A 26,623-nucleotide genomic window follows, 5' to 3' on the forward strand; every position below is an offset into this window, starting at 1 on the left:
ACTTTCTCAAAAACTTCTGTAAAAGCTGTACAAGTACAGGGACTGTAGTTCCTGTCTCTCTGAACAGCTGCACGATGCATCCCAATGACAGCAGGGTCTAGGATTCATCTCTTCAATGAATGCAATCTTAAATCTCAAAAGCAATAACTTGAAAATTCATCAAGATACTGGTGTGAATTCTAGTTTTGTTCCAAACAAAACAAAGCTCATTTTAAATGCCTTTTAAGTACAGTTTGCATTTTTCCCTCATTCCATGTAATTCACACACCTGACAAGTTTTTTTTTAATGTTGTTTTCTTGTACACTGGGAGCAGGTGTAATGTAATGAACTTTTCATTGGACACAAGTTGGTCTGCAGAATTTTTACACACCTTGCCCTTTTCAGTTTGTCTTCAGAATACTTTTGTGTGTAAAACCTAAACTCCAGACTATGACCGTTAGTTCAACAACAATTAACACAGTATGTTAGTGTTGCCAGCCAAAACGATCAGGGGGTTCTCATCTCGCTGAGAGGCAGGGCCGTCAAACCGAGTATGCCGACGAGATGGGGACACTTGGCAGACCTCCACGATTCAAGATCCGCAGCATTTTCTTCAGACCACCAAACCTCATCTCCAACCTCCACTCAAGATGGTTTTGATCAATGTCGAGTTCTTATGTGCTTCAGATTCAGATTCAGCTGATGCTGTTCACGAACCAGCTTGCCGATTGTTGCAGGAACAGTCATTTTACTTCACTTCTTTTTCTAGTTCTAGAATTTGTCTTCCTTCCTCCTTTTTATAAATACATACTTGTATTCACCTTATCTTTTGTAATCAACAGAGGCTGCTGCTTTCATTGTTTTAGAACAGATTACTTAATCCACTCATTTAGGTACTTGAGGCTACTGTCTGGAATTGTGTAGTAGAAAAGCATATGTATGTGTGTGTGTGTAGGTTAAGCTCATAATATACTACTGTGAGTGCTTCAGAATTACAACTATGATATTGGATATTTTTATGAAACACAAAATGTTCATTTCAGTTACTTTTATGTAAAGAAGTCCTTTTATTTGTGTGTTTTGATAGTATCGTCAAACTATCCATTTGACTCTCTTCTGAACTGCACTGTACAGCACTGTACTCTTGTCCCGTAGTAAACTGACTGTGTAAACACTCCTCCAGTCGGTACTCCCATCATCACCAAATCCGTGCAATAAGGCGTGCATGTTATTTATGACTAACTAGAAACACACAAACTGCTGATCGGGATAACGACACCTCAGCACAGTCCAGTGACGAGCTCCCACACCCTGCATGGCCCCTCTCTATTAACACCATTGTAGCTGGGCTGCACACACGCCGCCGCCTCTCTAAAGCGTCACTGCTAAACCCCAGCCCACCCACACACACACGGGCAGCGAGGTCTGAAAGTACCTTGGACTGTAAAATACAATTAAAAAAGCCTACACTCACTAATTCTTTCCTAATCATTGGCCATGACGCGATACCTAGACCCAACGGTAAAGCGCTTCTGGTTAAATGAGGCCGAATGACGCAAACTGCCATCCATCAACCCAAAGGTCCGGGGGAAATAATCAGCAAGGCGTTGTCTTTTTCTTCCCTCAGCCAATCAGACGCCATCACCATGCGAGGTGACGTTTACACTGTGCTTGATTTTTCATTGGTCACCTATCGGGTCTGTGGGCGAGCGGCTTCAACCAATCCAAAAAAAAGGTGAGAGACAGCCAAGAAAGACAAAAAAAACTAGCCAATGAGAATGTGTTACTAAGTGGCCCCGCAATCCAGTCCTCCAATCAGAACGGGCCCACCTGACGGCCGTCAATCAGCTGAATGCCTTTCCCGCAGATTCTACAGCGTCGCCGGGCGGCTGCGGAGCCGTCGCCAGTCGCCGGGAAGGAGTCGTGCGAAACATGTCGCTCGCACACGGCCCCTCGATAAACAAGTTTTTTAAGGCGACCGATAGTCCTTTCACACCTGTCAGACAAAAGCTACACCGCCGGAGAATGTAACCGTTGGCACATGTCCGAGTTTATTTAATTTTATTTTGTTTTATAGACTGCACCAACTTTTGTTCGATAATGCAATGGGATAATAAAGGGATTTGTCTGCCCCCCGACCTACAAGAGAAGAAACCGGGCTGGAAAACGAGTGGATGCGGACACGACCCCGAAGGAAAGTGATCGACCGGAAATCAGTTCTGCATCAAGGTACGTTGTCGATGGACCGTCCGGGTCTGGATCCCTCCGGAGTGGACCTGCCTTTAAAGTTGATCTGGGGGTGGAGACGACGGGCTGTAATCGCCGTTTATTGTGAGATCTTACAATAATCGAGACGTAAGATCCGGTTTATACTATTTTAGTTAATTTCTATCAAAATAAGTATCACTTCGAGTTCAATATCAGTCGTCGTGCCACATCGATTTTCTGAGATGATGAACTTCCTCTTTCTGATGTGTGCTGTACTACTAGTGTAACTACGTTAACTATAGTTGTGCTTGTCAGGTGGACGATGATCATCTTTTGAAGCTGCTGTGCTTCTGTCTGGTTCATATTAAAAGTGAGTAAAAGAACCGCTTCTTGACAAATGTCTTTCTTTGGGGAGTTGATGCACAAGGGTTGCTCAGCTGATTTAGACTGACTGACCGTGGATTTTGCCCTTGTTTCATCCACATCCCTTGGTGTCCTCCATCCAAGCTGGTATGGCTCTGGTTTATCCTTTGCTGAAACTGGCTTCATTTGCCTGTTCTGTCTTGTTTTCCAAATGAAAGCCCTCATGTGATACCATGGAGTGAAGCCACGGTCTCTCATAACTGAACCAGAAAGGGTTTTACTGAGTTGATTAAGTTTTGGACTGCCAGTGCACTGAAACATAGTTGGCTGTGCCTTGACCATGGGTCCATATATATGCATGAATGTTTAAGAAGGTCGAAGCAAAGGATCAATCCTCGGTATGGTGTGGGGTCGCCTACCAAATCTCGATCTGGGACAACCGCTGGTGCAGACAGTCACAGTAGGAGTTGAAGGAGGTCGACCCTGTGTGATGGAGCAATGGCACAGATTATGTTGAAGACGTGGGCATCTGTACGCATCTCAGTGATATTCCTCCCAGTGCCACCATATGGCCATCTCTGTAAGCAGCTGCCCAGGTGATGGATCTTGTTTCTGGTACTGACCAAATTCTGTCCACGAATCGCACTAAAGACGCCCACCTGAGTGAAGGCAGTTTTAGCCTAGGGTCCTGTTTTGTCAATGGCACAAAGTCTTGATTACTGTGGTTATAAAGACATAGGTACAAGCTTCCTTTTACCTGGCATAGAAATCGTGCTCCTGTAGCCAATTCCTGGTGGTTTACTCTGGGTCAAGGACAGTGATGAGGTTCTTTGCAACTTTTTGACTGATGGTCTGCTGCTCTGATGAACTGATATTTTGTTTTTTTTATGTAGTGGGGGTGGTGGGGTGGGATCAGGACTGAAAGTATTTCCTAACTGCTCTCATAACTTGTATTCTTAATTCTTATTTTTTCTGGCAGCAAAAAGCAAAACAGTAAAACAATTACTTACATTGTTAACATCAGACATGGTATTTTGTATTTTTGGTATTCCTAAATTGAAAGCATTTTGTGTGGGGAGGGGGACAGTCTTAGGCTCTAGATAAATGCTTAACTTCTTGTCCCACCTATCTGAATATGGAGCAAAGGTTACCTCTGAAAACAAAACAAAAAAGCTACTGAAGATTGGTAGATCGTTCTGTCAATTTATTTTGTAGAAACGGCTGCTGAAGGTATATAAAGAAAAAGTGCAGTGCATTATAATCAGGAAAATGTTTTTTCTAATTGTGACCTTGTGCGTTCTTACTGATGTAAACAGCAGTGCTATTGAAACTTACGCTATCTGCAGACTCAGTGGTGTCTATGCCCAAACTATGAAAGCTTTTTTTATTTCCCCCCATTTATTTTTTCTGAAAGCACCATAAAGCCCTTTGTAACTTACAGGTTATGTCTCTCCATGATTACATGGCCGATGAGTGCTGTTGCTCTTCGGTGCCCTGAACAGTCTCATTTACTTTAACAAATTGATTTTGCAGGCTCATGCAAGGATTAAAATCCTTCTATGAACCTTTCTATACATAGAAAGAAAAAGTGGCTTTCTTACACAAATCTGGTTACTAGAAAAAAACTCAAATCCTCTGCCACCTAATATCAGTTTACCACATTAATACACATTTTTTGGTATTGAATTTCTGTTTACTACAGCATAGTAGTAGTAGTACAGCAAAACAATGAATGCGGTAGAGAGTTGCTGGCGAAGAGGACAGTATTTCTCTTTGTCACAGGTGATCCCTTTGTTTGTCATATGATATTAACAGATCCTATTTATAAATCTAGACACTGATGAGGAACTTGTCTGCGAAAAGGAAGCCTTACTTGAGGAGGTTATATCAAAGTTAAAGTTCAGGAGTACTAATACATCACATTTTCTCAGAACATGTGACCCGCTGTTTCTTTACATAACTCTTCCAAACTCACAGAAATCCAAATTGTATACAGTTCAAATCAGTTGGACAATTGGAGTGCTCTCTGTGTTGGAAGCAGTAGCTGACGGGCACTCTGTACTTTCTTGCAGCTCTGAAATCTCAGACATGAGGGAGCTATGAGGGTTAATCCCCACCTGCTGGCGTTGAGTGCCTCACTGGGAGTTGTGGGATCGTTACATCATAGAATAGGGCAGCATCCTCCTTACTGCACTTCCGTTTGAGGCGGGGGTAGGAGAGAGCGAGTAGCAATCTTTGTGAGAGAGAGTATGAGGCTTCTGACGTGAAAAGAATTAGCCCTGAAGCCTGATATGATGAGCTGTGTCTTACCTAACTAGTGACTAACCGGACGACTGTATGCGCAAATCATCACGGGTTTTGATGGCATGAGTGGCACCTCCACAGACCTGGTACTTCAGTGCTTTTTGCAACAAAAAAAACCTGACTGTGGGTCTCGGTGACTCATTAGCAGGTACTCACACTTAAATGGTTGCTTAGAAACCCGAGCCAAAAGTTGCAGAATCTTTCGTAGCCCCAAGGGCACCGGCTTTGAACCTTCCTATGTGAAAACAAAAATGGTATAGCTACTTTTAAGTCTTTATTTGACACAAAGGGGTTGTAAAAACTAAACCTTTGCCCTGTTTTCCAGACTGTATGAATAACAAGGATTGCAAAACATACTTGTACTTTTTGGTTGCAAAGACTGCAGGACGACTGTATCTTTCTTTGCAATTCCTGAAGGCATGGTGGCCAATAGTCAAAGAGGAGGTTTAGTTTGTCAATTATTTCTAAGCCGAATCAGCACTTTAAGAGTAAAATATACTAACAGAGAGGTGCAGCGTTTTGAATAAAACCATTAAACTATATTTACTACAAGCAGATATTAGATCATATGTAATTGCATGTAAATCCCCAGTTAACAACCAATGAACATTACTGCATTAACTGAAAATAAGTAGTAGTAATAGGTAGTTTTCTTTAGGGCTTATTTATACTTGTAGTTTTGGGCCAAGGTAGATTGTTTTGTACAGAATGTGGAAAGCAGGCCACTTTAACGAGAATACATTTTTTTGTTTGTTTGTTTTTTATGAGGGATCGGCTATTGCATTTGCATTATTGGTTTGTTTTATTCATCTCCATGCCTGAGGAAAAGATCCCATTCTACATCTTCTGAACCTTCTGATTGAGTTTAATTTCAATACCAGCCACTCTGATTTCATTGCTTGAAGACATGCTTCAGCAAAAGCACTTCTCTGTTACTCTGTACAAGTTCTGTACTCTGCAGTATAACAAAGAAATAATAAAAAAAATAATAAAAAATTGCATGCATTTTAATTTTTAATTTTAATTACGGGTTTCTTAACGTGGGATGACTATCCATATACTTCCTGATGAGATGTGCTTAATTTTAGCTGAACGTTTTTGATTTGGTTGCCTTCCCCTTTTTTGTCCTGTATCCCTTTTTATGGTCCCTCCGTTGAAGTTATCTGAAGTTCAAGGTGGCATGCGGGGTGTGTACTGCCTGAAAACCTACTCCTAGTATCCTCCTACTAGAGATTGGGTCCAAAGGGCAGTAGGAGGGTGTATGAAGTTGTGGCCTACGCACTTCGAAGTGATGTGAAATATCCCAACTGGATTGGTATAGTAGGAAGAAAATTGAACTCTATACCTGTTGCTTAATTCCACCCACAAGCAACTGAACACTGCATGTGTCGCAAATCCTTCAAGGTGTAGAAGTTATTTTGAAATGGAATAGACAGATCTTTCAACTTGATCATGTCTTAACACACCCCAGCTGTCCAGAAAGTAGGTCTGCATGGTGCATCACACAGCACTACAACCTGGTCCCCAAAATGATTCCCAATAAAACCCCAAGCTAAATCTAGATCTCGAATGAGGAAGGATGTGGTTGTCTCTGCACACCACTTACCAATGTGATCATAAGAAAAGTGACAAATTAAAAGTAAATCACTAACTCTAATTAAGATAGGAATACTCTGTGAAGTTCTTATTTTTAGAATAGGCCAAATCCAAAAAGTTGAATTCTCCCCGTGCTGAACAGGTAACGTCTCCTCTGAAAGTCTTGCAGGACATGAGGCGCAGAGGGTGAGGCGAGATATGAAACTAAACGAAACTATGATTTGGGTTGTGGATACCACGGATCAAATACAACTTCTGTACTACTGTCATGAGTAGATAAGGCTGCTGAAACTGAAATGATGACTAACTTGTTGCCACATGGAGATGACTCACTCGTTTGGGGCTGGGGCTGCTAATATGCATGGCTCCTGTGCTCAACTCTAGTGCCCAATAATGGTGAATTAGTCCTTATAAAGACGTCCGCCCGCCTGGCTCCTCTGTGACTCAGAGTACAGCCCACTCATTAATGCGGAGTCTCTCTTTCTCTCTCTCTCTGCTGTCAACAGTCACTCCCTCACAGGGGCCATTTCCTGCTGGCGGAGAGCTGTTCCTCCACAGCCCTGCCTCTGATTCCTGAAGTGGGTGAATAGAAAAGGCTGTGGAGCCAGGCCTGGGGGGTTGGGGGGAGAGGAAGAGCCTGGATTAACATGTGACAGTATTTATGGTGCTGGTATAATTTTGGGAAGAAGAAAAGAGAAAAACAAATCATTCAGGTTGCACAAAATGAAATATAGGGAAGAGTCTGCAGTACAATATAAAGCCAGTTTAAAAAGTAATGAAATGTGCTCTTCCTGTGAGTTTTCCCTGGCAAATGCTGAATATGGGTAGACTATTTGAATGTCTAAGATGGATATGTCTAGGCTTTGGAGGAGTTTTCTGCTTTTACAACAATATTTGGATTTATGGGTCTCAGTTTTCTATTTAGCAGTTAGTGATTTCATTTTCAAAGCGTGTGCCTGTGTGACCTTTCTCGTATTTTGAAGAACTGCGAGTGCCCTTGTCATTTTTTTGGGCCACAATTAAGAACATTGTTCTAATTAATTCTGTGCTTTCACTTTGGAAATTGCCTGGATTTAAAGCGATACATGTAGTATATGTAGGAGGCCATATAAGGTGGAATAAGCTTTATTTACAGTCTCACCAAAGCACCATGAAGAATGTGCTAAAGTAAATGTACTATAACAGTATCAATGGATACTTTTAAGGCTTTTGAACTGAATGTGTAATAATTTGTGTCTTGAGGTACATGAAGGGCAGCAATGAAGGAAGGAAGGGAGCAGGACAGAAGAAAAACCACACAGGGAGATGTGAGCTGTAGTCGAGTGTCAGAACAAAGTGGGAGTGTCTGGGTGTAGCCCATTTGCTGTCGAAGTGTATATTCTTTGTGTCCTCGAACTTGTGCGTATGAAATCATCTCTGTGCTTGATATCTAATAAAGATTGCATTTTTTTTCAACATAACAGTGGAGTACAGTCATTTAATGGCATATCAGGTTTGGGTTCAGAGGTCACCAGAAGGCCCAATGACCAGCCCGAAAACACAGCCCAGCATCGGAGAACCCGTCATTCAATAGCCCCTGTCACCAACTGGTCATGAATTGCAGACACGCATCTTGTAAATGTTCCTTTGGCAATCTGATATCAATCTATTGTGTAATCCTGATATGCCCCTTCCTACATTCTCTGATTTTGATTGCTGATTAACAGGTGACGAGCTTGCTAAATGTAAACCAGCTCATTTGGAGCAGTTAGTTAGGCTGAGTTCATAATGACTTCGAACATGCTGCAATGTGACTTTAAAAAATAATACACACGTCTGTGTTTAAGGCAAATTTCTGTCATCATCTACTGCACTTGTGAGGTGCATTAACAAAGAAATGCCTAAACGGAAAGATTAATGATGCATACCAGATGACTGAACTGTACTAAGTGTATAATATAAAGGTATATGCAGCCCCACTGCCTTTAAAAAAAAAATAAAAAGGGTTTTCCACTTTATGGGCATGTTTCCTTTTTCTGCTGTGGAGCTGAAAAGCTGATTTTGACTTCCAAATCCCACTTTAAACATTGACTGCTACACCCCCACTTGTACCATCTAGGCTGTTACAGTATTCCATTAAAATATTAGCAAGAATTCTGCTCCATGTATAGATTGCTGTTGCTAACTAAAATTATGCACCATTATCCATCTTCTGAGTATGTGGATCCAGAAGTGTATAATGCTGTGTTTGGAAAAGGCCTTTCATTTCTCCCTTTCTGTTTTAATATCTGTTAATATCACTGATGTGTAAAAAGGAACATATCTTAATACTGTGGGTTTACAGTTCAGAGTGAGTTATTTTGACTTATCCCAGGCAGCAACATGTATTGTTGAGAAAACACTTGCATATTGAATGGATTTTGCAGTGTTGGACCGATACATTCCTGGCAGAGAATCTGAATTGATATTGCCACGTTTGAAATGGCATTTTCAGAGTTGCAAGTCTATTTACGTGTATAGAGTTGAGTCATTGTCACAGTAGCAGTTTTTCTCATGTCCATTCATGTCCTCTGAATTTGTCATGTGCAATTGTACCATCGATTACACCACGATTCTCCAGTTTAGGGCTGTCCAACAAGCAATTTTAAAATGTCAAAAACGCCATTGCATGCCAAGTTTAAATGCACAACTATCTGTAAGCAGCAGCGATAATCGATGTGTACACGTTTAACAATAAAACAAAAAGTAAAAAGCACGGTTTATACGTGTAATTAGGCAGCCCTCCCTATGATCAAAAGGTAATGAGATGTATATTAAAAATCGAAGCATTATCCCTCCGTGTTCGTTGAAATAGTCGCGTTATTCTGTTCACACAAAGGAAAGCGCAAAGTCGCGTTGGGGTCTCAACAACGTGACAAAACGACAACACTTCAACAGAGTGCCTTCAAAAAACCTTGAGATATGACGTTTTAGCAGTAATGGAAGACCGAGAAACAAATTATGACTTTGCACACACGAATTAACAGACCACACCGGCACAATAAGGAGAAGTAGACGCTTGCTCCAGCGATAGACAGGCCCGGGTTGCCCCATGAGCTCCGGGCCTCTCCATCCCCGGGGCGTCCGAGGGGCGGCCACTCCGAGCGGCCAGCACTCGCTGCCTCCCCCCCTCATCCCCCTTTCTGTACTGTATCCCACCCCAGCCCCCCTCTCCTCTCCTCTCCTCTCCTTTCCAGCTAGAAAGCAATACGGCTTAACCGCGGACGTCAGCCCAGCCCGGGTAGTTGCTTGTTTGTCAGCTGTCGGAGTGCAAGGGAGGGGGTTAGGCGGGTGGAAGAGACAGCTGCTCCCTGGCAGTTCATAAAGATGTCCCCCCTCCTCCTCCTCCTCCTCCTCCTCCTCCTCCGTGGTTATTTTCCAACCTAAACAGAGCGCTTCATAGTAACGGGGACGGTGCCAAAGCGCACAGCACGCTTCTGCTGCGATGTTACATTAGCCATGACCTGCAGCTCCGCGGCGAGGAGGACGAGTGAAGCGCCGGTAGTATTAGACACAAAAGGTAAGGCAGGAGGCTTTCTGGTTGTGAGCTAAATCCGCCTTCGTATGAATGGAGGGATGCATTATGCGCACTTCACTCTGGACATGTTGAAAAGTTATTTTAGTAGTCGCAAGTATTTACGTGAGCTTGGCCGGCTCTTCTGGCACAGAGAAGTTGGGAGCAGTCGTGTCAGCAGAATCGAACAACTTCGTCGACGTGCATTGTTTGGCCGCACAGCCTACATATTACTCCACCGGGATTTTAAATTCCCAGGATGATTAACTCGGCAGAAGTGTATTACCAAATGACTGTATAACGATTTATTGAATCCAAATCCCACGTCTCACAGAGAGAGCACAGCTTCTTACACAAATTGACATAGCAGCAGCATTTAGTGGGGTGGGGGGGGTGGGGGGGGGGGGGGGGGGGGTGAAGAAAACGTTTGATATTACTGCTGTACTTGATTGGCTGCTTTTTAAATCTGCATTTGAAGCTAATAGTCTAATTGAATAGTATAGCACTGATATCTTGTTAGTGGGAGTGATATTTTATTAAAACTTTTTGTAGAACACTTTGAAACCGTTTACTGAATGTCATCATTTTCACTGGATATATTTATATATTTACTGGATATAGTTGTAATATTAAGACTGAGGAAAATGTTTGGAATTTGTGAACAAATGTCATTCTGATTCTCAAATCACTGAGCTAAAGGATGTGTCGGACTTTCTTCACTATTTTGGATTTCTTTTACTGGAACAGGAAGAAGAAGTTGTCTCAAGTCATTGTAGGCGTATTGTTAAAAAAAAAAAAAAGTATCTTTTAAACACTTCAAAATAAATCTCTTCCCTTTCAGATTCAGTCTGAAATTGTGCGCTTGGCTGGCCAAAAGACGTAAGATTGTGGTCTTGTGACTTTCAGAAAGGCATTTGTGTAATCTTGCATACTTCACACTGGATCAATCTGAATTGCTATACCATGTTCATAGCTTTAAAAACCAGTAGGCCTATAAGTGATACTTCTGCCATCTTTTCCATTGTTGCAGCTTTGAAAGTGGTGTAATTAGTGGCATAGTTAAAATGAAACGCTTGAAGTTTCTTTCCTTGAACTCATTGACAAATATGACTAGAAGTGCATAGTGACTTAGGAAATTTCAATGTGGAATTTACTGTTTAGGATTTTTGTAGCACATCCTTTGCTGTACCCTAGATATACTTTCTGTGACTGACCTTTTGGATTTCACCCCACATTGGAAACTGAACTTCATAATCACAGAAACCTGTAGAGTGGGGCTTGGTGTAATGTATAGCAGGGTGTGCATATGCAGTATTGGGTAATTTCAAATATGATCATGGTTAACTTTTTCATAGATCTTCATGTATAATAAGGACTTGTATATTAACTTGTATCATCATTTATTGTGAATTTCTTGTTCTCACTGTGTTTGGTGTATGTGTGTATTCTGTGACTATAAATAATTCTGGCTAAGGAGGTATGATAAGATGTACAAAAAATTATAGGATTCAGGAGAGTACATGAAGTTTATTCCTGCCCTTCATGTACCATGCATGCTTTTCTGCTTATTACTCACACGCGTTTCTGTAGAGCTTTAAATTGAATGGCGGCACTATAACAATGAAGATCTACTAGCAATAATGTACAGAAAGGAAAAACCTTAGTATTGTGAAATTTCCTCAGCAACATATCCTTTCCAACCTGAAAGTGTGCCTCCTGCTTCATCTGCACAAATGAAGAACAGTTCACACTGGGGCTGCCCCTGTCTTGTGGCATAATGCTGTGTGATGAATGAACAGTGGCCGCACAAACTGCCTGCAGTGAATGAAGGAAGAAAGAAAGGGCTGCGAACGCCCAGCTTCCTGTTTACTGCTCCTAAGTGCGTGCTAACATGTACTTGTCAAGAAAGCCCGTCTCTCGCAGTTAACTAGTTCTTGTTTTTTTTTTTTTTTAAATGGGGCCGGTCGACTAATGAATATAAACCCAGAAGTCTTAATTTGTCAACTGTTTTTTTTCCTCTCTTTTGTTTAGTGTTTTGTAAGATGAATTGAGTTGGCGTAGCTGAATGTTAGACTAAACTATGCAAGTTCTTGTGCATGATTTGATTCATGAAAGTGGGGACTTGCTTTTACTTGATTAATTTAGTCTGGTGGATAGATCGACTGAATCCACCACCAGGAAGTGTCCAGCACATTATTCTTATGAGTTTCCCAAATCTGGTCTTTGTCCGGGGGCTGGATGGCAGCTACGACTATCCTGTTTCCTTAGAATAGAAAAGAAAAGAAAACGATAGCAATGGTAGAATGTGAAGGGTCCCAGAGCTGGTGTAAAGTGAGCAGGTTTGCCAGTAGAGAAACTGGACAGAGAGGCGCTGGACTGTGGGATCAGAAGCACCTGGAGACGTCTAATTGTGGCATGCAGCCTGCGAGGGGCTGGTGATGTGTTCCTGCGTGGTCTCTATGAACACACTTCTCCTCACAGAGTGGCCCCAGTGCAGCTGCGTTCGCGCTACAGACACTCTGCTCCTTTACATAACACAGAAATCCTCTGGGCACATTCTCGCTTTCCCTTCTCCTCTCTTCTCGCTCTTTGTCACTCTCTCTCGGTCTTGCACTTTTTTTTTTTCCCTCTCTCTCTCTCGCTCTCTCTCTAGTTCTGTAGCGCAGGGTTTGAGCAGCTCTTTCTTGCTTTGTGAAACACAGCAGACTGAAAGCAAAGAATGGGATCGGTCTGAATGGGTGCAGATGCTACACCGTGTCTTGTGTATTGTGAAAACTCACTGGTGTAGAAGTAGTAGGTTTGGATGAACTTGGGCTGGGCTCCAGGGGGGCTGTTTATTGACTAATTTGGGGCAGTCTTTGAGCAACACTTATGAACATTTAGGATGTCTGTATCAAACTACTTTCAAATTCACAAACACACATGAACACAAACTTACACACATGCATAATTTTAGCTGCAGGAATATACATCTGTAAGAAGCCCTCCTAAACCACTTCAGTTCTGAGTTTCATCAGTCGTTTGTGTTCTATACAGCACCGCTTTGTGCAAAGTCTACAAAAAAGCAGACCGTAGAGTGCGCCTGGCAAAGCACAGAGACCGGTTCTCTAACTGACATGGTAGGTAGATTGATATGAATCGCCATGGTGACCAGCGTGATCCACTCAAAACCCATTCCTCCTGCTGGAGAGAAGCCCTTGAGACTGTGCCTGTGGGCTGCGGCAGCGCTCCCACTCTGCTGACTAGTGCGGGAAGAGACAGGTACAGAGGAAGGATGGTTAATACATAAGAACCACTTGGGCCATTCGACCGGTCGAGACCCTTTGTTTCCTTTTAACACAAATGGCTGTGCAAACTCTTGAGTGGTATTTTTCCTTTGTTGATGTCTTATATTGGCCAAGATCTTTTTTAATTGGTCGGGATAGTTGCAAGAAATTCTGAAATCTCTGGTTCTATATGAATTGATTTTTCTGAATCTAATTAAATTCTGGATTTTTTTTAAAGTTCTGCTCCATCTGCACATTGGAAACTGCCTCACAATAAGCATCATGGTACTGGGGGGAAAGAATAAAAATATCTTTCCTGTGACAATCTGTTTGTAAATACTATTATTTTTATTTAATTTCAGATTTAAGTAGGCTAATTGATATGAACATTTGTTATCAACACATTGTATATGCCACATGAAACAAACCGTTTATTTTCCATTTATTTTTGCTTTGCTGTTATTTAAAATGCATTTTCAGTAAAGGAAACCGAAACGTATCTTTATTTCTAAAGCTTCCTTAACACATAAACTGATACTTGCAAAGTGTCTAGTGACTTTCAGTCATACTTAAAAGAACATGTTTACAGAAATCTGTCAAGCATCACACCTGGCATTTACGGTGCAGCTGGCACCTTGTCTTGCAAGATTGGCATTCATTGCTACAGGCAAGGGCCGTGTACCAATCAAACAGAAATCTAACCACCTTAATATGCAGCCATGGAAGTGCTTAACTGCCGGCCTTGAAACAAATTGGCAATTGGAACATCATCTTGTGCAGGTGAAAGAAACCACATGCCACCAGGCGGTCTATATGAATGTGTACAGTGTGGTCATTTGTGTGCCCTTTGAGTTGATTTATTTGGTTATGAACAGTGTTGTTCTCGTTTGTGTCCCCCCAGATACATGTTGGGTAGAGGAGTGAAACGCAAGCTGAGTGAGAACGAGGAGAGCATGGGCGCTGGGATCCCGCGTGCCTTGGACTCTGGCCGGGCCCTTCCCTACCTGCAGCAGAGGCAGCTGGTGCTGGACATGTGTCTGAGGAAACTGCAGAGCTGCCACACGCGCGTGGAGCCCAGCCTGCACCGCTCCGTCCTGCTGGCCAATACGCTGCGGCAGATCCAGGATGAGATGCGCCAGGAAGGGGGCGACCCGCCGCTCGCGCCCAGCTCCAGGGAGGGCGTGTGCAGCCCGGCCACGCCCATGCACACCCCCGAGCTGCCCCCCGTGCCCTCGGAGAGCTCCCTGGCTGCTGTGCCCGACAGCTCCCCGTCTCAAATGGTCAGCTCCCTGCTGCAAGAGGTGGGCTTTACAGAAGACATGGGGGCTCTGCCGGCTTGCCCTGGCTGTGCCGAGAGCGAAGAGGGGCCGTGCTTCCCCTCCTTATCGCCCTCCTTCTCCGCGGACCCGTCCCTCTCCTCCCTGGAAGAAGAATGTAGCAGCCAGCTGACGGACCCCCGGGCTGACTCCCTCTTTGGCTCCTTCGAGATCACGAACTCGACCAGCTACCTGACGGACCTGGCCTTCGACGACATCTTCGAGGACATCGACACCTCCATGTATGACTCGTCGGACTTCTCCTCCGTCCTGGCCTTCCCCGCCCCCCCAGCTGAAGACGGCCTCAAATCATTCCCAACCTGCAGCTCGCCCTCGGCCAGCGGCATTCAGATCTGCATCACAGACTTGAATGATCTGGACCACATCATGGAGATCCTAGTGGGCTCCTGAAGTTGACCTGGGGGTTGGGTGGGAATAATAGATTGTTTTTACTACACACATTTATATTTATATTTTTATACAGATGACCTTAAACTATTTATATGTCAGACAGAAGCGACGCACATGAAATGCACCTACTGTAGAATCACTGCACGTTTCAGAGCCTGTTTGGAAGCTGGTGCAATTTGAAACGAACCGAGCTTGAACACATACTAATGTAACAACAGCAGCAGCAACGAAATAGTATTACTTTAGAGGAGTATTTATATTTATTACGGAGACTTATTGTACTTTCATGTGCAGTTTATTCACTTTAATTGAAAACACAGATGCAACTGTATAAAACAAACAATTGAAAACTTGTGAAACGAGGAGAGAATCTTTTAGCTTTTTTCGAATGGATATGACCTATTTATTTTTGTAAACAATTTTTAATATGTATTTCTACCACATGACACACTTTTTTTTTTTTTTTTTTTTTTTTTTTTTGATTTGCGATGGTTGTGTTTCAAAGCAGACAGGGACACTCAATGGATAAGCCTAACACTACCTCTCCAGACTTATCAATCTGCAGTGAGTGCTGTTTGTTCTCAAACTCAAGAGCTTTCTCTTTATACAAAGACTCATATTTTCAGTGCTAGATATTAAGTATTTTATAAAGGCTGTAGATAGGCAGTTTGGAATTATGGTTTTTTTACCCAGTGTCCATTGGCGAGCAGTATTAACTCCGATGTTTTGTTTTGGTACCTTTAAGAATTTGTAGAAAACCCAGAATCCTGATTTGAGCTAAATTTATAGTCTCTATAGCAACCCTAATCAAAAATGTCTTAAAAATGTGCCTACAGGAGGAAACAAAAAAAGACGCATTGTTTCACCTTACACTGTGGACTCACAAATTGTATGCAATTGCCTGTAAAAATCCTACCGGTTCACCTGATTTTCTTCCGTCATTTTAATTCAATGTGATCTGTCCTCGGAAAAGGACATTTTGCTGATGGCAGTCGAGGGTGTTGACACTTTTTCACTCGGTCCTCCTACAGATCCCTTCTAATACCACTACTCACATCTGTATATCATGAAAGAGAGAGAATGAATAGAGCACAGGACATGAAGAGATTTTGCTTGGGTCAAGAGCATTTCTATTTTGAGTTTTTCATGATCAGTTACGCTCCAGCGTAGTAATTGTACTGTAAAAGGGAATTTGCTGGTTAAAGTATTTTTAGTTTTAGTTTTTTTTACACCGCCACCCCTATCCCCCCTTTTCCCGCCCTCCATTAGAACTCAAAGCTCATGGACGCGATGTTTTGGCACTGATTGCTACCCAAACTGACTGAGAGTGGAAAACAGATTGCAGAGAAGGCTTGGGGGCTACACATTTCTGAACGCAGAGACCTGCATTCTCTATATTCCTGTGGCATTTGCTGGTGTCCCTGTCAAAGGGCACCGTGTCTTCATTGCTGTGTTTGAGTTTTTCTGTTTTAGTTGATCAAGGAAGGGGTATCGCTGTATATTCTCTTTTGTTAGGTCAAATCAGAGAATCCAAACCCCTGCCTTACTCGGATAGTTGCAAGTGATCTATACTCCTAACAACAAATGGCATCCTGCCAGTCTCCAAGCTGTTTGCACTGGAGCAGGGAGGGTGGTGGTGGTGGCGGGAGTGGGGGAGGTGCCACCGCGTCACGTGGAGGGGCTTGCTGGCCAAAAAGGGGACAGGCTTCCACTAATGCCTGTGTTTAGTTCCTGCCCATCGAGGGGGCCCTCATGATTATTAAGCATAGCTTCCCGAGCGGCCAATCAAACCACACGTGGGAGGAGACCGCAGCTTGCCCCTCTTTGTTAGATTGAAAACAAATGCTGGAGGAAGCCGGGCTCGGCAGCAGCCTGAGCCTGCACAGCTTGGTGGATTGCAGGGTTTGCTTTGGGACTGGGAAAAGATTCCTCATAATCATAAGACTGTGTTTCCAAATCGGAACCAGGAATCACATGATTTTTCTTTTTGATCAAGTACTTCCTTTTTATTCCCAGACAAATGGGTTACATGAACTAGCCCTCTTTCTCTGTATTGAACTAGCTTATTTATTATTATTATTGTTATTACTATTTGACTTTTGCCTTCTCCGTGTATGTAATTAGCAGTCTCAAGAAAGCATTCAGGTTTCTGGGTATAGAGGACTGGAGCTTGAACCCCCAAATGAACCTTTTAAAAGCGGTCGACTCCCTCTTGTGGTTTGTCACTCGAATTGGCACGGCTCGGTATCTCCCAGCCCAGGTCCCCACCCTGTTTTCCATTTTCTTCTGCATGACCTTCGACTGTGGCTCGAGACATTGTAACCATGCTAATGCTAACCACCCTAAGAAAAACAAGATCCACTTCACATGAATTTCACATGCAGACACATTATTTCTAGCACAGTTTATACCTGGGTATGTCATCCCCTGAGATCTGTTTTAGCCCCTGCGTTTGAGAACTTTTCCGTACTTTAAAACCAATCCCAGGATGCTGTTCTTCAGATGTGCATTCTCTCTGCCTGACCTTCATTACTGCAAAGTGGGCAAACGGACTTTGCCACATGCAAGGATGAGTTGAAAAAGTTGTATAAGCTTTGTAAGGTTTTATTTTGTACATACTGTAATTAGATATTTTCTGTGTGGTTATCATTATTTTTTTTTGTTTTGTTTTTAATCTAATTACAAAAGATTTTAGATAATATATTGTGTTTATTTAACAATGGTGACGGTTCAGTCTAATTGTTGGGGCGGGTTGCAGAAAATGCTGGTGCCCATTGGTTCTGAGAACTTTCCATTCACTTGCCATTTTCTGTTGCAATTTGTGATTGTGTATAAATATGTTTGTATATATTTAATTTGTTACTGATCATGATTTTTCTTTTTGTACTTATTGGGAATGTTTTTATTTAACTATTGCCTGTGTCCCTTTTATGAGGATTTATAAGATGCATTCTTACATATATAAAAAGGTTTCTTTCTAGTCAATGAAAAGACTGTGAAACACTGGTGCAGTTTTCAGGCACACCTGGCAGCTTGTCAAATAACTGACTTCAGCCGAGTCACTGCTTTCCCTCTTCCAACGTCCCGGCAATTCTGTGAATATTTGGCGATGGGCCTTGAGAAACACCCTCCACAACACGACCCATCACTTTTCCAAGCACACCAACCGGCACACCCGGACACGAGGAGTGACATTATTGAATATTTCCTGTTTTTATTTACTAACTCAGCATTGGGCAATACTTCTGATCCCACCAGATCTTCCTCCCCTTTCACAGGTAGTGTATGCTGCAGGTGTTCACAGTCTTTTCTTCATAACTGGCACTGTGGGACTCCCAAGCCCTGCTCTAGTGAAACTGTGGCCTGTTCTGTGTTGGGACAGTAATCCTTACACCTAGACTTCCTCCTGTCACCCTATCATGGTGTTTCCTGGTGTTTTTTTGGCATTACAATCTTCTCAAGGTTTCCGCTTCATATTACACTTAAAGTAGCATTGGCATGGCTTAACAACATGAAAAGCCGCTCCTTTTCTTCCTTTTTGCAGTCTGTTTTGAGGAGAGCAAAGCCAGCCAACATGGGTATGCAGCGGTATTCAGTATTATGTACTCTTAAAAATAAAAACACAGAACAGAAGCAAGACCACGCCATTAAAATCTGAATTGAACTAGGAATGTGAGGTTGATTAGCACACCTGAAGACGCTCCACATACTAAAAGATTGGTTTGTTAAATAATGGAGTACCTCTTCTATAAACCTTTCCAGAATGCTGTTAAAATATATATATAAATGCTAAGATTTCTTTTTCACTTTAATGTCCTAAGTGCAATATATAAACGTGTTTTACTCTGGAAAGCTGACTCCATAATTTTGAATCTCGTCGGCAAGTCCGCTCTCTCATTTTAGCACACTGTTGTTTACCAGCCACACTAGAGTGATTGAAAATAAAAAAGCAAAGGACAATGACTGATGTGGACCTTTAACTACACTGCATGAGTGAATGTTCTTTTGCAAGGATTTTAATTTTGGTCTCTGGTAAGTGTGTAGCATTATAATAGATGCCGATCTGTGTGTTTGTGTGTTCTGTACATCTTTTTACAGCGCTGTCACCTTTATATCCTATGCAATATTATTGTAGCAGATCATTCAATATAAAATTAAAAGACAAAATGAAACAAAATCACACCAACATTGTGTATATTCTTAATTTTTTTTTGCAAAAGGATGCTTCAGTTCTTGCAACCCAAAGCTGCTCTTATTGCTTTTACATTTGTGGTAGAGCTCTCATCTCTGGAGGCACATGCACAACTGTCATTGGATTTGCTGTTTATGTCATTGGTTACATTATGGTCTTGGTTCTTAATGCAACTATTGAAACCGCTTCTAAATAAGAACAAGAGCAGTATCCATATAGTGTGCCATTAGGACTGTACAGGCTCTGTGTTTATCGTTGCATTGTGAAACGACAGTGATAAACAAAACTGGGAAAAAGTGCTGTGTGGCAGCAAAATAAATGAAGGTTGAACTAGATTTCAAGCACAGAAAAGTCATATGACGAGCAGAGGGAGAAGGGAAAAAAGCCTCCTGTCGCCATCTGCTGGAGAGAGGCCATAGAAACTTCTTCAAGGCAGTATTGCGAATTAGATCATCTGGCTGGGTTGAGAGGCCTGATTTCTTTCCAAGGGGCACAAAAACAACACGGCTCCTGAGCTGCACAGCAACGAGAATGGTGTCTGTTTTATCTAACGCACGGACCGTAGGGATTTAGAGGTTATTTTATTTTTGGTTTTTGCCTTACATGAATTTAGCAACAAATAGTCTAAGCAGTAATGGAGGTTTATTAGAGAACCAAAAGAGTCTCCAGTAAAACGTATAGGACGGGCTGCTTGTTGACCTTTGACCAGAGGAGATGTTATGCACACGTCATCATGTCTTTACGTTTTGCTCGGCTACAGCTCCTTTCAGGTCCAACAGCCCATTAACTCGGAAGGATTTCTCTCCCAGTGTTCATGGCAAACAGAACGTCTATATGCACAAGGAATCTGAGTCATACAGCGATTCCTTTGGGTCCTTTCTTAAGGGGCAGCAATGTCCTTGTCCTACAGAAGCAAGGAGATAATCAGAATTTTGAACCTTAACATTTACAGATGCCAGAGAACCAGCGACCACACGAGAGCAGAACCTGAACACTGAGGAGCAAACTTGCCGTGGCAACACAAAGTTGCTGGAGGGGGTTCTAACACACAATTTAAAAGACCACAAAGAATATGTGCATGATATGGTTTGAAATGTCCAGCCTTCATAAGATCTTCAGCCCTGCCTAAGGCCTGGCTGATTCTCACTGATGTTCTTGTACAATTCAAGTCTGTTCCATGAAGTTTCACCCCTGTGACAGTGACTGAATGGTGTACATCTTCAATCACAACACAATCACAGTTTATCACACAACTTTGATATGAAAAAATAAATACAATATATATATATATATATGTTGCTAACAAGAAAATAATAACAAAACACCCCTATTCTTAACCTTAGACAAAAATGTGCTCAAAATATATGTGGGAAGTTATCTTCCAAACAAGATGTAAGGGATATTTAAAGAATTGGGAAGTAAAAATTAAAAGCCTGAAACCAACGACGATCAGAAGAAAGTTGCACCTTAGTGTATGTAGCATGTGTGTAAAAAGCACTCATATCTATATCTTCAAGCACCACAGTTATGACACTATCACCTGTTCTTGAGTAAAAGAAGGAAAATTACATTCTATACTGAATTCTACTGATGTTTCGCAACCAACAAGTATATATATAAAAAAATATAAACCTACATAAATATACTCCTAGTCAACATGATCACTTTAGTCCTCTGGTTCTCCGGGACAAACAGAGCTAGTCAGAACAAGTAGCCTTTCTTGTTGCTGTGCACGTGCAGCTGGAGGTGCTGTCTGGTGAGCCACTGCTGGGAGATCTGGTAGAGAAAGTGGGGGGCGTTTGGGGAACAGGAAGGCCCCAGCAACTGCGGTGCGGAGAAGAGAACAAGAACAAAAACCACAAAACAAAAGAGTGATTAATTATCACAGTCAAGCTACGGCCCATTCCTACAGCAGGCTTTCAGATCCTCTCTTTGGGGAGCCTATATGGGCAGCCCACCATACACACATGAATATTACAACCCCGTCACATTCACATATACCATTAATCTGTTATTTACATTTTTAGGTTTGGCTGTGGAAGTATTCCTTAAAATGAAGGATTTTCTCCCCCATACAGTGTGTTGGGCGGAACAGCACAGATTTTTGGTGACGTGACTTCAGGGGTCTTTTTAAATATTAAAGGGAAGATGCATGTTTTTTGTATAGTAAGTGGCAAATGGCAAGTGAGTATTATTATATAAATTCCGATAAAGACAAATCCTGATCTCCTTCTCTCACCTTGGTCTGGATCAGTTCTTTGCTGGAGGGGGACGAAGACTCCCTGCTGCTCTCCAGAGATTCCTCCTCCACAGGCGCTGGACTCTACATGGCAACACGAAGGAAAGACATGAGCGTCTGCGCTGACAGACCTAGACAAGAAAGAGCCAGACACAGCCTGCTGGCCAAAAGGAAGGCATACAGTCCACAGTCAGACTGAAGCACCACATGAGCTGAAAACAACCAGCAAGCACTGTAACCGTCTTGAATTAAAAGCAGTTAAATGAAAGGAAAACATACTGAAAAAGGCCCTGACTGAATCATAACATCAACCCATTGCCAATCACTACTGTATAAGCATTTTGATTTGATTTTGGTCTGAGAACAAACCAAAATGTGTGGCATCATCGAGAGGGAAAACGTTAAAATGGCCATGGGCTGGGTGCATTACAGGAAGAACAGATCACAAATTGACAAAGGAAGCTATCGAATGGATCCCAAAACATGAAAAAAGACCTTAAAGGCGGCCACATAGAAGATGGGAAGATTAAATTCAATTTGCATACGTGACATGGAAAATGGAGGTTGATTGAAGCAATTGGAAACATCTGGAGGAGGCCTCCATCCATGGGCTGATGATTATATAGATATCTATAATGAGAGGTTTCTAGATATCCAAATGGAAACCTGCTGCCAGATTCTGGGTTTAACATTTGTGATATGCAGGAGAGTGTTGAATGTCTTTTTGTATTTACGTTACCTTAACCTGAGGATCTTCTCTGAGCAAAGCAGAGCTTTTGTATTCACATCTATGCTCAGTCTCGGATTTGCCAAGATGTACAATTGTTTCGTAGTTGCCCAGCTCCTTTTAAGATGCCAAAAATGCTTAAAGGGTCTGTTTAAAAGCATGTATGTCATCCCCTTTTGAATATTTCATTAACTGCCTTTGCTGATAGTTGCAGCTGAAAGTCTAGAATTACAACAGCCACTTGCCAACAAATTGTAAGAGGCATCCATTAGATCTTACAGCAGGCAACGCAAACACTGCCTGTAAATGGAAAACTCTTCCATACAGATAGCGATCCTTGTTTACAATTATCGATCTGCCGTGGACACGCTAGCCCATTAGGTGCTAACTCTTAGGAAATGTTTAAACCACTTGATAGTCTCTTAAGAAAGGCTAGATGCATTCTTACTACCAAGTGGTTTCTCTGTAGTCAGTGCCGTCAAACTCTTGTCCAAAAAGCGACATTTCTGCCCAGACAAAATCCTGCTTGTTTTTTCCCCAATTCTTTTTATAGCAAAGGTATATGCATGTTGTATTTTCACAGTGTTTCACTTAAATATTGATGAGACTGGAACATCGTACACATTGTGGCCATGCTTGTGTGCTATAAATATCAGAATACAATCGATTCACTTGAGAAATGCATTTCCTGCAAGAACCCGGTGAATTTATTTAGTTTGATTTTCATTTCAACGCAGTTTATGACGGCGTGCATAGATATCAGAACAGAGTTTGCTGAAATGCAGCTGGACTCAAGCAGGCGTCCAGTTTACAATGCCTTTTCAATCCAGAATGTCCTTTGTTGGCTCACTGAAGCATTCACAATTGATTCACCTGACAGTTGCATCAGTCATTGAGCTGCAGGGTTTTAGCTCCCTCTGTTGGTCACAAAGAGTCTCAGGTTAAGAGACTGTTAAAGCATTTAATACTAGTGACCATGTTAGAACAACACAATAACACAGAAAATGTAGAAAAATAAATAAATAAATAAAACTTATACACTAATTTGTTGTGGCTGCACAAAACTAAAATATAATAGAATGCCATTTGTTTTTATAAATGGTATATCATCAAATGCACTCCATAATAGGGATGTGTGTATACAATTTTTTTAATTTCTATTTTTTAATTTCATACCTCTCCCCCTGGCGAGACTCTGAGAGCGGCCAGCAGTGACCTGTGACTGCGGGAGTGTGTCCAGTGATCTGTAGGGACCAGCGTGCGGAGGTCACCTTGCACACAGCTCCACAAGGTGGCACCATCGCAACTGAAACAAACAACAAAACCACCTGAAATCACAGACAACCCTCCTGCCCACTGTGGGCAAAAACCACCCCTGATTTATGTCTAAAGGAACGGGCAGTTTGAACAGTGGAAAATAAATGCCCACTCACTGGCTAAAATGAAACTCCAGGCTTTTAGATTAGATTGTGTGATTAGATTAACCCCTACAAACCAGTCTTTGTTGTCAAGTAAATCAATGGATTGAAATATGAAGTACCATGGAAGCTGGGCTGGGGCATCAGAGGGGCTTTCCCCTGGGGAGGGCTCCAGGAGGTCGGAGAGCAGCCCAGGCTCCCAGTGGATCTCTGCAGCGCTCACAGAGCAGAGAGGGAGAGGGAAGCAAGCCTGCAAAACTTGCCCGTAACTGGTAACACGGACATCCTAAACAATTACAAACACAAAGACGCATGACAACGAGAACAGCCGCATCCATTCCCCAGAAATAACCTGGGAACAAGTAACAAAGGGAACATTAACAACAGACGTCACGTAGGCTATATATAACCACCCTTAAGCTTATATGTTGTTTTCTCATTAGTGAAATCAGACTTTGCCCCAAGGGACGATTGCATTAGAAAAACAAAGAAACTCTATATGGAGATCTAGAGTGCAGTCACAGATGCTATACTCTGTTGTCGTATTTTAAAGGTGACTATGAGAACTGAAGGAGTAACAGCTGAACTACAGCTAAAGGACTGAATAAGACAGACAACTTCCCAATTAAATCAATAGGTGACAAAACTAAACTGTTATTAACATTAATTCTTGACTGTTTGTTCCAACAGACCTCTGAATTACTTAATTGAACCCTTAATTTAAGTAATAATTTCCTAAACCTTAGCCTTTTCATTATTTTAAGCAGTAGGAGTTTTAAATTCAGTCTCAAATTGTATACTGAACTGATTATCTTATTTAGAAACTAACTTTTTATTAGCTACACAATTTTTAAAGGAAAATGTAAGTAAAAAATTAGTTCAATTAAGTAATTGAGAACTTGGTTGGAACAAAACCCATCAGGGTTGGAGGTCCTCCAGGATCAGAATTGAGAAACACTGCTTTCACTGATGATCTAGGTCTTGCAGTCAACCTAATTTGTGATCCATTGGCAGTGGTAGATATGTTCTACTCAGAATCAGTCGGTGGAAACTTTAAGGGATATGGGGGGAAAACAGCAACCTGAGAGGTTAAACAATCACATATTGGGATTAAGGATGAAAACCTTTCATCCTCGTAGATAAAGCAACTTCAGGCATCCTTTGTAACAAACCAACACATGTTCTAACCTCCGTTTGTAGTTTGGTCTCCAACACCTGTTTGGAATGAGCATCTGTGTTTGACGTGTCTCTTGGTGTCATTATCTCCGTGGGTGAGCTGCCGTCTGCAAACTCATCGCAGTCGTTAAACGAGCCCCATTCCCCGAAGGATCTGTCTCTGGGGTCAGTGCCCGGCTGCTGAAACTCCTCCATGCCGTTAAAAACCGCAGACGCATCTGCGCATTCTCCAATGTTTGCGCCAGATGTGCGGCTGCTGTTCCAACCGCTGTCCCAAGACGGATTCATTGCTGTTAAATGAATGTTCAAGACGAGGAAGAACTTGTCCTTGTATGTGCTGGACGGCTGCCTCTCCTTCAACCTGTCGAGTCTGTATGTTAGTAAAAAGAGAAAGCAAAATGAATCTGCGCGTTTACACTGGCATTTCTAATCCGGATCAAATGCATCGGTACCTTAGTGAGATAACCTTATCTTGTGCTGTGTGAACAAAACTCAGCACATTCCCATTTGCCACAAAGCTTCCCCCCACCCCCCCACGCAATAACTGCAATTTTGTAATATTATCTTACCTCCAGTGTTGGCGATGGGAAGTTCGCTCTACATTGCAGGTAAATGACGAGTGCGCTGTTTTACGCAAGGTAGGAGCGCCGACATCACTTATTTTTGGCTACATTTTTCTCCAACGTGACCTTTCCTTTTCATAATATCCTTTGACCTATAAAACAGACAGAAGTGCAGGGGATCTTTCAGCTACTGGACATGTTGCCAAGCCGACACTCACACACAGAGGTACTGCCTGCAATACACTGTTGCATCAATAGAAACCTCGGTTATTATTGCCCAATTTCCTCGCCTTCATCCCCCGCATATTTAAGCAACTGCGAAATGCACCCACCTTTCATAATTATTATTATTATGCGTACAACTATTTATATGTTAGTCTTATTGTTGTAAGAGTGTATATATCATTGTACATTCTGTATACTGTACTGTATAAAGGATCATTACAGGATAACTGAAACTCACGTTAGTAGTTGAACATTGGTCAAATATATCAATTTGTTAGATTTTCTTTTAACATGGATATTCAACTTTAACTGCCAGTATATATTTACAGCTACGGTGTTAATGTGGAATATTACTGCCCTGCAGTAGCTCCAGCATAGTTCTGAACAGATACATCACATAATCATTAAGATGGGCATCAATTAAACAGTAATTACCTCTGGGTATCATGAACTCCTGGTTGTGATCGGGCAGATTTGATCCAGAGTACACGTAAGAATGTGGTCATCAAAAGTGAAAATGCACTAGTCGGTTAGTCTGTGTTTGGACTTGTCTGATGTGAAATCGCTTCATTTCTTGATGATCTGATCACTACTTAAGACTCGCGTCCGACGAGGAATGAAACAGAGACGTGCAGTAGTGAGGTGAGGGGCGATGGGCGATGGGCGCACCTGTGCCGCGGCGTGATTGTCGGACAGGTGCGGGCGGCGCACTTCCGTCCTCCCAGGGGGCGGGGCTCCGGGGAGAGGTGGGTGCACGACCGGCAATCTGTGCGACGGGGCTGGTGCGTCTGATCTGATGGGAATCCGTGCGCTGTGTTCACTGAAATACGATGCCTTGGCTTGGGGTGGTTGCGTTGGACAGGTTACTTTATTCATTCGTCTGTTTTGTGTGATCTTCAGAATCCCGGCGATCCCATTGGCGGAGCAGCGCAGACCCGCGCAGATCTGCGGACGTCTGCGCTACTCGAGCACGACCGTACCTGCTCGGCTGCAGTCCAAACGGGGAGAGAAAAGAGAAAACGCAACCGAATGGGCGGACGGGACGTTCATAGTTCTGCATCATTTCTCGCATAACTATACAATACAAGCATATAGAATAGTGTCCAT

At 42.4% G+C, this 26,623-nt stretch overlaps 2 protein-coding genes across 4 annotated transcripts; one reads left to right on the forward strand and one right to left on the reverse strand.

Annotated features, from left to right (window-relative positions):
* Window positions 1–1,865: 1,865 nt before the first annotated feature.
* On the forward strand, window positions 1,866–19,158 carry LOC136716760 (SERTA domain-containing protein 2). 2 transcript variants are annotated; one of them, XM_066694128.1, is made up of 2 exons: window positions 1,866–2,209; window positions 14,151–19,158. In XM_066694128.1, the coding sequence occupies exon 2, from the start codon at window positions 14,155–14,157 to the stop codon at window positions 14,974–14,976; it is 822 nt and encodes a 273-aa protein (XP_066550225.1). In that variant the 5' UTR covers window positions 1,866–2,209; window positions 14,151–14,154; the 3' UTR covers window positions 14,977–19,158. The 2 variants fall into 2 exon arrangements, with proteins under 2 accessions (XP_066550225.1, XP_066550226.1); XM_066694129.1 differs by lacking the exon at window positions 1,866–2,209 and adding an exon at window positions 9,870–9,989.
* Window positions 19,154–26,256, reverse strand: LOC136716761 (uncharacterized). 2 transcript variants are annotated; one of them, XR_010805148.1, is made up of 8 exons: window positions 25,952–26,256; window positions 25,298–25,443; window positions 24,741–25,098; window positions 23,675–23,838; window positions 23,311–23,440; window positions 21,408–21,491; window positions 20,805–20,992; window positions 19,154–20,072 (listed from the first exon to the last, which is right to left on the reverse strand). XR_010805148.1 is itself a non-coding variant. In XM_066694130.1 (7 exons), exons 3-7 carry the CDS (start codon window positions 25,014–25,016, stop codon window positions 20,870–20,872), a joined length of 777 nt encoding a protein of 258 aa, XP_066550227.1. In that variant the 5' UTR covers window positions 25,017–25,098; window positions 25,298–25,443; window positions 25,952–26,256; the 3' UTR covers window positions 19,154–20,869. The 2 variants fall into 2 exon arrangements, 1 of the variants encoding a protein (XP_066550227.1); XM_066694130.1 differs by having other exon boundaries at window positions 19,154–20,992.
* Between the last annotated feature and the right edge of the window lie 367 nt (window positions 26,257–26,623).

Source organism: Amia ocellicauda, chromosome 21, assembly GCF_036373705.1.
Source record: "Amia ocellicauda isolate fAmiCal2 chromosome 21, fAmiCal2.hap1, whole genome shotgun sequence".
NCBI classification, from domain to species: Eukaryota; Metazoa; Chordata; class Actinopteri; order Amiiformes; family Amiidae; genus Amia; species Amia ocellicauda.

Bases quoted from the DNA above. Each gene is read 5' to 3' on its own strand.
- LOC136716761 (XM_066694130.1), bottom strand. From the start codon at position 25,016: ATGAATCCGTCTTGGGACAGCGGTTGGAACAGCAGCCGCACATCTGGC. The intron at 21,492-23,310 runs GTATGAAATTAA...GTTGCCATGTAG, and splicing joins GAGTCTCGCCAGGGGGAGAG to AGTCCAGCGCCTGTGGAGGA. The intron at 20,993-21,407 runs GTGAGAGAAGGA...TCCGCACCGCAG, and splicing joins AAGAACTGATCCAGACCAAG to TTGCTGGGGCCTTCCTGTTC.
- LOC136716760 (XM_066694128.1), top strand. From the start codon at position 14,155: ATGTTGGGTAGAGGAGTGAAACGCAAGCTGAGTGAGAACGAGGAGAGC.